The sequence below is a fragment of the Xenopus tropicalis genome, chromosome 1 (assembly GCF_000004195.4).
Source record: "Xenopus tropicalis strain Nigerian chromosome 1, UCB_Xtro_10.0, whole genome shotgun sequence".
In the NCBI taxonomy this organism is placed as follows: Eukaryota; Metazoa; Chordata; class Amphibia; order Anura; family Pipidae; genus Xenopus; species Xenopus tropicalis.
The window spans coordinates 39,185,364-39,197,449 of record NC_030677.2 but is presented as its reverse complement, the minus strand read 5'-3'; the positions used below and the strand labels follow the sequence as shown (position 1 = coordinate 39,197,449).

The 12,086-nt window shown below is 36.9% G+C and overlaps 1 protein-coding gene across 1 annotated transcript; it reads left to right on the top strand.

Annotated features, from left to right (window-relative positions):
• The first annotated feature begins 1,003 nt into the window (after positions 1 to 1,003).
• On the top strand, positions 1,004 to 11,852 carry lrrc66 (leucine rich repeat containing 66). Its single transcript, XM_018095497.2, has 4 exons — positions 1,004 to 1,425; positions 2,774 to 2,943; positions 4,062 to 4,404; positions 6,030 to 11,852. The coding sequence occupies exons 1-4, from the start codon at positions 1,026 to 1,028 to the stop codon at positions 11,840 to 11,842; spliced, it is 6,726 nt and encodes a 2,241-aa protein (XP_017950986.2). The 5' UTR covers positions 1,004 to 1,025; the 3' UTR covers positions 11,843 to 11,852.
• Positions 11,853 to 12,086: the final 234 nt, after the last annotated feature.

Below are 12,086 nucleotides of genomic sequence, written 5' to 3'. Positions count from 1 at the left end.
GACCTGGAAGGCTTGCTGTGATAGATGGAACCATGAAAAAATCCTGAAGGAGAATGTCCGGCCATCTGTTCGTCAACTCAAGCTGAAGCGATCTTGGGTGCTGCAGCAGGACAATGACCCAAACACACCAGCAAATCCACCTCTGAATGGCTGAAGAAAAACAAAATGAAGACTTTGGAGTGGCCTAGTCAAAGTCCTGACCTGAATCCTATTGAGATGTTGTTGCATGACCTTAAAAAGGCGGTTCATGCTAGAAAACCCTCAAATAAAGCTGAATTACAACAATTCTGCAAAGATGAGTGGGCCAAAATTCCTCCAGAGCGCTGTAAAAGACTCGTTGCAAGTTATCGCAAACGCTTGATTGCAGTTATTGCTGCTAAGGGTGGCCCAACCAGTTATTAGGTTCAGGGGGCAATTACTTTTTCACACAGGGCCATGTAGGTTTGGATTTTTTTTCTCCCTAAATAATAAAAACCCTCATTTAAAAACTGCATTTTGTGTTTACTTGTGTTATCTTTGACTAAAAGTTAAATGTGTTTGATGATCAGAAACATTTTGTGTGACAAACATGCAAAAGAATAAGAAATCAGGAAGGGGGCAAATAGTTTTTCACACCACTGTAGATGACTGGCTGAGAAAAATTACTTCAGTGCATTACCTTGAAGTAACCAGTTAGCATTTAGCTTTGATCAGTCTGCTCCAGGTAGAACACAGAGCCGACAAATGACTGGTTGCTATGGGTTAATGCACCTAGGAAGTTTTGGCCAAATGAGCCCCAATGACACAAGTTACTTCACCAAGCAGAGCCTATATGATGCTAACCTGACACTACTGCCAGTTGTAAAACTAATACCAAAAATATTTGTAAGCATCAAAATGATATTAGAAAATTACTACATAAATTCTATTCAGTTAAGAACAAAATAATAATTTGGTATTTTTTTGCATAACAGCTTTCTAAATGTAGTTTTTTTTTGTTCTTCATTAAAGGCATCATGGCGAGACCTTTTTTTGTATCTTTAATCATGCTCCTGGTTTCTGAGCTTGTGCCGATCACAAGGCAATATCCTGCTTTCCTGAAGTACTCAGAATGTCGGGGGGATAAAATACACTCGCTAGACTGCTCTTTCACTGGGATCACAGCTCTTCCAAGCTACTCAGTCCTGTGGTCACCCAAGATGGAGGGTTTAAATCCTGAAACTTTCATCCGCTCCATGAAGCACATAAATCTAAGCAACAATGCCATCTCAGAATTGCATTTAGGCATTTTCTACAATTGTTCAGAGCTGGAAATATTACATTTCAATGACAATCATATAATCAGTGTTTTGTTCGACATAATTCTTACTAAGAATTCAGAGGAGTTCCTGCGGTCTTTAAAAACACTATCAGTTGAGCGAAACCAGTTAAGCGCAGTTCCAAAAGGTAAGTTCTACACACTAGGGATACAATAAGACTGTATACTGTATAAATAATGGTCTTGGGCTGTTTACCATGGTTTGGGCTAGGGCCCCTTGGTCCATAGAAAGCAAACCTTAAGGGCCCTGGCATTAATGTGAATTGGCAGAGGTAAACATATGCATTGCGTAGTAGCCTGACCAGCTGCCTTGCAAGGGAACTTCAGGCTGCTTTGTGATGCATATGCTATGCAAATGTGACCCCACTGGCAAGTAACATTAATGCTGGTAGCAAGGTAATTTCAGAAGTTTTTATGCCTGAGCTGCAGAAGATTAAGCACAGGTAACAAAACATTCTGTGTGCCATCACCCTAAGGCTATAGAATCCAATTACATTCTTGACATTTATTCCATACATTCTACTTTGTGGCAAGGATATGGGGAAAGCTCTTTTTTTCTTTAGTACAATCATCCTCCCCATGCACAAAATCCAATCTTGAAAAAAGTGCTGGGATATGACTGAGCCATATAACCAACAGAATTCTGGACAGCAATTTAAGCAACAGAATCCCAGGTTTCTCTATGGCAAGTTCTGTATAACATCACACAAAAGCTTCCATAAGAAACTGTAACATTTTTATTCAGAATGGGGACCAGTGTCCTTTGTAGAACTGGGTGCAAACCAAAACTAACAGAATTGTTATTATTACATAGCTTCTTCGACTTCATACCATTCAACTTAATACCTCTGGTCCTCTGTCTTACACCGCCGTTGGTTTTTCTATGGCCCTAAGTTTGGTTCCTCAGGCTAAAAGTGATTAACTGAGATGGACAAGGCCACCTGAAACTGATAATATACCAGATCTTAGGAATTCCATGAAATTTTCCTCTCTTCCCGACACTGGTTATTGTATAATAACAACAGCATAATAGTATAATAACAGCATGTTGTATTTTATCACTCTGAGTTTCCTGAACTTCTTAAAATGACCCCAGGTAATGCTGTTCAGACTGTTCTTACTGACAGGAATCCTCATTACATGCATATTATATGGCCCTAATAAATACTGGTACTCTGTATGAATCATAAGCGTTATCATTCTGCTATTTACTGCATGGCTTTAAAGTAATAATTGTCCTGGCATTTTGTATGTGTAGAAAAATAAAAAAATATACTAAAGCACCACTGTTTAACTAAAAAGACATGGCCTTCCCATAATTCTGAGCTTTCTTTATAATGGGTTTCTGGATAAGGGATCCCATACCTGTGCTTGTTCGTTTGTGGTATTATTTCTCTATTTTGTAGAACCATAAGGATAACAGACAACATCATGTACCATAAAATGATTTCCACCTCTCATTTCATTGCATTTTAGGGTTTGGAAAGCTAAATTCTCTACAGACTCTTAGCCTGGCGGGCAACAGAATTTCACAGATTCAGCAGGATGATTTCGCCAACTGCACTAAACTGAAGAGAATTGACTTGGGGAGCAATGCAGTCTATAAGATACACCCCAATGCATTCAGTGATGTCACGGAACTCCAGGTCTCTTGTGTATTTGCCTTTATACATAGCAGTATCGGCAATGTTACTTATATCAGCTGGTGCATCCCCCAACCACAGAACATCACCATCTAAAGGCCAGAATATATTGCAATTAAAGCAGAACTAAACCCAAAAAATGAATATGTCTAGAAATGCCATGTTTTATATACTGAACTTACTGTACCAGCCTAAAGGTTTAGCATCTCTATTGCTTAATTGATCCAGGTCTTCATAGTTATGCAGAGGAGCTCCCCATCTTGGATTTTGTTAGGAGTGTCAGTGACACTGCACATGCTCAGTGGGCTCTGGGCAGCTGTTGAGAAGCTGAGCTTAGGGGGCGTAGCAAATTATCAAGCAGAAAATGAGGCTGCCCTGTTGCTGCTGCTGCTACAGTGCTGATTGTTACATACTAATGCTAACCGCTCAGGTTTCAGGGCCATAATGGAGAATAATTCAAAGGAAAATGCACTTTTGCTTATATTTTATTGTTTATTTAAAGACACTAATTAGGTATATGGAAACAAAGTTTGCTTTTCTGTTGATATTTATCAGTTAAAAACTTTTTACTTTTAAATATTAATTCAGAAACATGCCATCTTATTTTTCAATGTACAAAGTACTTAATATAAAGAATTGTGCCAAGCACTGAACATCAGGGATATCCTGCAGCCCTCCAGCTTCTGAACTAAAATAGACTTATAAAGATCAAAATGAAGAATGGAAAAGAATTCCCAGTAATCCAACTGACGTTATGATTATTAAAACTTTTTTTTTAACATATTGACACATACCAGTATTACATGTATATGTCAATTCATCAGATTGTTTTTGATGGCTCTGAGCAGTTGAACACCATTCTTCTCTGTGGGATGTTAGTGCTGGGTGCTGTTGTTTAGCAGCCCTGAGCACTATCACCCATTCAAGTACTTGCTCCCTGACGCAATTCACATACATGGAAAAAAGGATTTGAACAATAAACTGTTAAATCCTATACTCTCAGTAATGTTTTGCCAGATATAGACACCCAATGCTGGCATATGCAGCTTTCAATAACACAATTTAATGCTATAAGCTTGTTATATAGAATATTTTTGATAATTCTTTTGTATTTTTGTTAGGTTCTTAAACTCAGCAGCAATGCGCTGGTCACCATTACACCCATGGCTTTCCTTTATATCCATATGCTTCAAGCTGAAATTGATTTATCAAACAATCCTTGGGCTTGTGACTGTGGAATCATTTTCTTGGAAAGATTAAGTTTGTTATTGCCCAAAGACCTGATAAAGCAGTGGAACCTTGCGTGCAGCACCCCTCCCGCCAGGACACTGCTGCACCTACTTACTACAGATGATTCCCATTCTACCTGTGACTTATTAATAGATGATTCAGTATTTATCAAGGGGATTATCCTCCCAGCAGGAGAAACAGCCATTCTTCATTGTAACCTCCCAGGAACCTTGGGTACGTATGTGAAAACAGAAAGTCAATCAAGGGGCAGTCTACTGCCGATATATGATTCATCAAATTATCTTGTACTGTACTGGCATACTATATACAAGTGTAGGACCTGTTATCAAGAATGCTTGGGACCTGGGATTTTCTGGATGAGGGATCTTTCCGTAATTTGGATCTCCATACCATAAATCTATTAAAAATAATTTAACATTATTTAAACCCAATAGGATTGTATGTCTGCAATAAAGGATTCCGTTTATCTTCTTTAGGCTTAAGTACAACGTACTGTTTTATTTTTACAGCGAAAAGGAAATCACCTTTTTAAAAATGTGACTTATTTGATTAAAATAAGGTCTATGGGAGATGGCCTTCCCGTAATTCAGAACTTTCTGGATAACAGGTTTCCAAGTAACAGATGCAAAACATTTATAAGTACACTCATGGTTTATCTGTTTCTTTTTATCTGAAGCTTATTTATTAGTCAGTACATTTGTACTTTATGACTGAAACAAAAAAGCCTGCTGGCATATACCTGCCAATGGAAGCCTTCAGATTATAGAATATTTATAGTATAGACTGAACCATTTACTTTATTTTTTCTGATAGAAGGTGCAGCACAATAGAAACTTTTCTTAGCATGGGGAACCTGCCACAACTACTACACTTGATGAGATTGGGGTACTAGGTGGCACCAAGGGTATATTGCGTAGAATACCAGTCTCCCTGGCCTTGCCTTTTTAAATCTTTTATTTTGCATTTAATCATTTTATACAAACCAAATACAGTTTTGACACATATGCTGGCCCTCCATCTTAAACATAAGTGATAAAGCCAGAGCACACCAAGAAGCAAAAGAATCCCTGTAATTACTGCCATCATGCAAATACATGCTTCTTACTGAGCCAGTTACTAAACTGTGCCCACTAGCTTTCTATACTGGCACCTTATGAGCCTGACCCATTGCACCTGTTACTGTACATTAAAAAGTGAGTACAAACCTGGGCACCTTTATAATCATTCAGTGCTCAGTTCTAATGGTGGGTGGCAGTTGCCGCGAGTAATTCAGGTAGTTCCATATGCCAGTGCAAAATCAGTCTTACAAAAGTGTAATATTTATTGCAATGTTTTCCTTATACAAATGCAGCTTCATTAAGGCAAGGCAGTGAGTTAACTTGGTAGGCCCATAGCTGGGGAGGGCTCAATGTAAAGGCCATTTAAGGTTAGGTTTGGGGAGAATGCCTCTTTGCTCTCATAGCATTCCAAGATTGACAGAGGCCAAACAGCCCCCCACATTCAAATGTAAAAAGAGTTCGGGAGCAACACAAGCATTAAACTATACCTGGAGGTGCAAAATAAGGGCTGTTATTGGTTATTGGGTAGCCCCTATGTGGACTGGCAGCCTACAGGAGGCTCTGTTTGTCAGTACACCTGTTTTTTTATGTAAAACTTGCCTCTAAGCCAAAAATTCAAAAATAAACACCTGCTTTGAGGCCACTGGGAGCAACATCCATGGGGTTGGGGAGCAACATGTTACTCCAGAGCCACTCGTTGGGGATCACTGTTCTAAAGTATATAAAAGTATATGAAATAACTGAGGTATGTTCTGAATTTTCTGTTTTCAATTTTTGTAGGTAGAGAGAGAACATTTTGGTGGACCCCACAAGGTATAGTGTCTGAAGAACACCATGATCCCCGTTATTCTATGAACAAAGAGAAGAACTTGTTACTTCACTCTCCAGAGAATTCTGAAGAAGGACTATATGTTTGCTTTTTTAACAATGTCCAGAGAGGAGCTGTGTACCAGGTATATGTGCAGCAAGATGTTCCACATGTTCTTAGAAGGAGCCCCAGATACATAGAATCGAGAAACACACGAATGAGAACAGAGGGAGATTTTGCTCTAGCAGTCACACTGTCCGTGATCATCACTTTCCTTTGTTCATTTTGCCTGGGTGTCTTTCTGCGACCTTTCTTTGAAAAACTGTGGAGGAAACATTGCAATAAGAAAAACAACAAAGATCAACCCTCAGATGTTGTTTATGAGAACACAGGCTACACAGAAGAAAGCAATGTTTCAAATACCAATGGAAATGATGGAAAGGACTATATACCTCGGCAAAATGAAATTCCTTTGGGACAGGATATACTAGTTCACAAGGAAGGCACTTGTGCAGATGAAATTACTGTGCTAATAAAACCTCTCTGCTATCCAGTGTTTGTTGTGGCAAATGATGAGTTTACAAGGCCTATGATAGTAAAGAGTAAAAAGAGTAAACATCTCTTTCCAAAAGATACTTCAAAAATTTCCCAGCATCCAACACAGGTAAAGGAAGGTATGACAGACACTGAACACCATACTAACAAAGAAGACTTAAGCACGTATAAAGATGAAATAAATGGACAACCACCTGCTCAAGATAGTAATCGTGTAAATGCCCCTCACCGTCACAAGGAGAAGATTTATGCCCCCTCCTCCGATAGTGAACTTAGTATATCAGATGATGGCTCATTATTTAGTTTTAGCCGTTCCAATTCATTATCAGAGGGTTCAGAAACACTAGAAGTGCACAGCGATACTAAAGACAGTCAGCTTAAATTATCCAAAGACTCACTGCATGAATACTGCAGATCTGATGATTCTGATGAGGGTGAAACAGATGATCAAGTCCAGTATTTTCCATTTGTCCGCTTCTATGACAAAAGGGATATAGGCAAAAAACTGACTTTCTATTATTGCGAAACATCAGCTAAAAATGCAGGCGATGCTAATGATGGACCTATATTACCTACAATGGATGGTAATAGTTTAAACAATACCGACATTCTGGAGTGGTTGAAAACTACTTCAGAAGAAGACATGACAACATATGAATCTGATCATTCTGATTATGAAACTAACCTACAGTCAAGCAAACAATGGCAGCACTGGTCTGGTAAGCCTAGTTATGTTCATGATGCTGAAGATCTCCTTTCATCTCCTGCCTTACAATCTACGTGTATAACAAATGCTGAGCCAGTAATCTGCTTTCATGACAAACTTGACATTGGGAAAAAACTGACTTTCTTTTATCATGATTCATCAACTGAAAGCACAGAGGATGCTATTGATGGGACTGTAGTGCCTGCTGTTGATGGTGATTCAAACAAAGATGACTCCATAAAACAATGGCTGGATAATATTACAGGAAAAATTGGTGAGTTACAGCTGCCTTTAACTATAGTTGGACCTAGTCGTCATAATGAAGAATCTTCCATATTAGAGGAAGACAATTTTTCTTTCAGCTCATCGTCAGGGCAAAGTGAAAATATCTGTACCATTAAACAAGGTTTGCAGGACTATGGAACTGATGATTCTGACACAGAAATGCACTTACAGTCAAATAATGGGCAGGACTGGTCTGACAATCAGAATCTGCTGCATGCTAGTCTTGGTCAGAATATACCCCAAGATGATATAAGAACCACTCTTAATGAACATCTTTTCTATCCATCTTCATGGCAACCAACAAAGAATGACGAAAACAGTTATGGAACTGTGCTCTTTTATGACAAACTGGACATTGGGAAAAAACTGAAATTTGCTATCCATGAAACATTATTTGGAAGTGCAGTGGCTGATATGGATAGACCAATGGTATTTCCAGAAAGTGGTGTTGATTTATATAAAGCTGGCGATACAGCTTCATGGACGGAAATGAATGTGGATGAAGATGTTAGAGGTGAATCTCAGCTCCCCTTTTTCACATCTGGTCATTTTAGAAATGATTCCGAATGCTCCACTTCAAGTGAAGACCAGTTTTCTTACCCTTCATCACCAGAGCCCTATGACAGTACAGATACAATTAAACAACAAGACTTGCAGGACTATGGAACTGATGATTCTAATGAACATATGCACTTAGAGTCAAATAATGATGGGCAGGATTGGTCTGACAATATATTCCAAGATGATAAAACAACCACTCTTAATGGCCAACTTTTCTATCCATCTTCCTCGCAACCAACAAAGAACGATGAAAACAATTATGAAACAGTTTGCTTTTATGACAAATGGGACATTGGGAAGAAACTAAAATTTGTAATTCATGAAACATTATTTGAAAGTACAGTGGATGTTATGGATAGATTAATGATATTTCCAATAAGTGGTGTTGATTTAAATAAAGCTGGAGATACAGATTCATGGCTGGAAATGTCTGTGGATGAAGATGTTACAAATCAAGGTACAGTGGATCTTATGGATAAACCAATGGTATTTCCATTAATTGGCACTAATTTAAATAAACCTGGAGACACAGATTCATGGGTGGAAATGTCTGTGGATGAAGATTTTACAAAACGTGCAGTGGATGTTATGGATCACCTAATAGTGTTTCCAGAAAGTGGCGTTGATTTAAATAAAGCTGGAGATACAGATTCATGGGTGGAAATGAATGTGGATGAAGACGTTAGAGGTGAATCTCAGCTCCCCCTTGTCACATCTGGTCATGGTAATTATTTTACAAATGATGTTGAATCCTCTACTTCAAGTGGAGACCAGTTTTCTTACCCTTCATCTCCAGAGCACTATGATTATGCACTGACAGACTACGAGAACAACAAAGATATAGTTGTCTGTTTCTCTGATAAAATGGAGATTGGGAAAAAGTTGAGTTTCTTTTATGAAAATAAACCGATCCATCATATAGAAGATATTAATTTACCTCTAGTCTTGCAACCCAGTTATACAATTCATGATGATCAAAATATAGATGAAATACTGGTCTGCTTTTCTGACAAAATGGAAATTGGGAAAAACCTAAACTTCACCTATGAAATGAAACCAACAATGAAAGAACTACATCCTCCACCCATTTTACAACCTATCAATACACTGTATGAGAATAAAAACAAAGATGATACAGTTGTTCGATTTTCTGACAAAATGGAAATTGGAAAGAAACTGACACTCTTTTATAAAAATGAACCAGCAATTCCTAAAAAAGATTTTATTTTGCCCCCTGTCTTAAAATCAGATTATATACAAGATAACAAAGATAACAAGGATAATATACTTGTCTGCTTTTCTGACAAAATGTATATTGGAAAAAAATTAACATTCTTTTATGAAGATAAGACAGTGCTACCTAATGAAAATTACACTCCAATCCCTGTTTTAAAAGAAGATTATACACAGAAGGACTACAAAAACAAGGATGAAATAGTTGTCCGCTTCTCTGATAAAATGGAGATTGGGAAAAAGTTGAGTTTCTTTTATGAGAATAAACCGACCCATCATATAGAAGAACTTGATTTACCACTAGTCTTGCAACCTAATTATACAAATTATGATGATCAAAATATAGATGATATATTGGTCAGTTTTTCTGACAAAATGGAAATTGGGAAAAAGCTGAATTTCATCTATGAGAGTAAACCAACTCTTACAATGAAAGAACTACATCCTCCACTCATTTTGCAACCTATTTATACACTGAGTGAGAAGGAAAGCAATGGTGATACATTGGTCCGTTTTTCTGACAAAATACATATTGGAAAAAAACTAACATTCTTTTATGAAGAGAAGACAGAGTTGCCTAATCCAGATTTTATTTCAGTACCCATTTTAAAAGCAGATTATACACCGGACCACAAAAATAAGGATGAAATAGTTGTCCGCTTCTCTGATAAAATGGAGATTGGGAAAAAGTTGAGTTTCTTTTATGAGAATAAACCGACCCATCATATAGAAGAACTTGATTTACCACTAGTCTTGCAACCCAATTATACAAATTATGATGATCAAAATATAGATGATATATTGGTCAGTTTTTCTGACAAAATGGAGATTGGGAAAAAATTGAATTTCATCTATGAGAGTAAACCAACTCTTACAATGAAAGAACTACATCCTCCACTGATTTTGCAACCTATTTATACACCGAGTGAGAAGGAAAGCAATGGTGATACAGTTGTCTGCTTTTCTGACAAAATGCACATTGGAAAAAAATTTACATTGTTTTACAAAAATAAACCTCCTATTCCCAAGAAGGATTTTATTTTGCTGCCTGCCTTGCGATTAGATTATATACAGGATAAGAATAAGGATAATACATTTGTCCGTTTTTCTGACAAAATACATATTGGAAAAAAACTAACATTCTTTTATGAAGAGAAGACAGAGTTGCCTAATCCAGATTTAATTTCAATACCTATTTTAAAAGCAGATGTAAATACACCGGACCACAAAAATAAGGATGATATAGTTGTCCGCTTCTCTGATAAAATGGAGATTGGGAAAAAGTTGAATTTCATCTATAAGAGTAAACCAACTCTTACAATGAAAGAACTTAATCCTCCACCTATTTATACACATTATAAAAAGGAAAGCAATGGTGATACAGTCGTCCGCTTTTTTGACAAAATGGATATTGGAAGAAAATTAAGGTTCTGTTATGAAAATAAACCAACTATTCCTATTGTAGATTTTATTTCACAGCCTGTCTTGAAAGATTATACCCTGAATATCTCTGAGAATGGAGATGATACAGTAGTCCGCTTTTCTGATAAACTGCACATTGGAAAAAAACTAATATTCTTTTATAAAGATAAGACAGTGCCACCTACTCCAGATTTCATTTCAATACCCATTTTAAAAGTAGATTATGCACAGAAAGACTACAAGAACAAGGATGATATAGTTGTCCGCTTCTCTGATAAAATGGAGATTGGGAAAAAATTTAGTTTCTTTTATGAGAATAAACCAACTCATGATACAGAAGAACTTGATTTACCACTAGTCTTGCAACCCAGTTATACAGTTTGTGATGATCAAAATATAGATGATGTACTGGTCTGCTTTTCTGACAAAATGGAAATTGGGAAGAACTTGAAATTTTTTTATAAAAATAAACCAGCTATTCCTATCAAAGATTTTATTCCGCTGCCTGTCTTGCAATCAGATTATATACAGGATGACAATGAAAACAAGGATAATACACTTGTCCGCTTTTCTGACAAAGTGCACATTGGGAAAAAATTTACATTCTTTTATAAAGATAAGACAGTGCTACCTTATCCAGATTTTATTTCAATCCCTGTTTCAAAAGCAGATGATGCACAGAAGGACTACAAGGGCAAGGATGATATAGTTATCCGCTTCTCTGACAAAATGAACATTGGAAAAAGATTCAAATTATGTTATGAAAATAAACCGGCTATTCCTAAAACTGATTTTGTTTCACTGCCTGCCTATAAATCAGAATATACATTGGATGACTCCAGACAAACAGTATATGAAATACCTGATATCGGTGAGACAAACACTGATGACCTAATAGATTTCGAGACAGAAAGAAGCCAGTTAATTAACTCTCCTCCAAAAACTGTAATGCTAGACAATTCGGGACAATATTTTACAAAAAGAAAAAGAGTTTTTGATGGCTTTACTGCTTCTTATGTTTGAACAATATTGTTTTTTTTCTGTAAATAATATCAGAAAATTACCATATAGTTTGACTGGCCATATGTATTCAGGGCCTAAGAAAGCAAACTTGCCACTGCCAAAAATGAATGAGACAATATAGACATAAGAGTTCATTTAGTTATAAAGGAGCATCAACTTTGGACTTTGTTTCTGAAAATAGTTATATGTTCCTTCACTTGAAGCTGATAAGTGTATATGTCAGAAATGTTATGTAAACAAACAT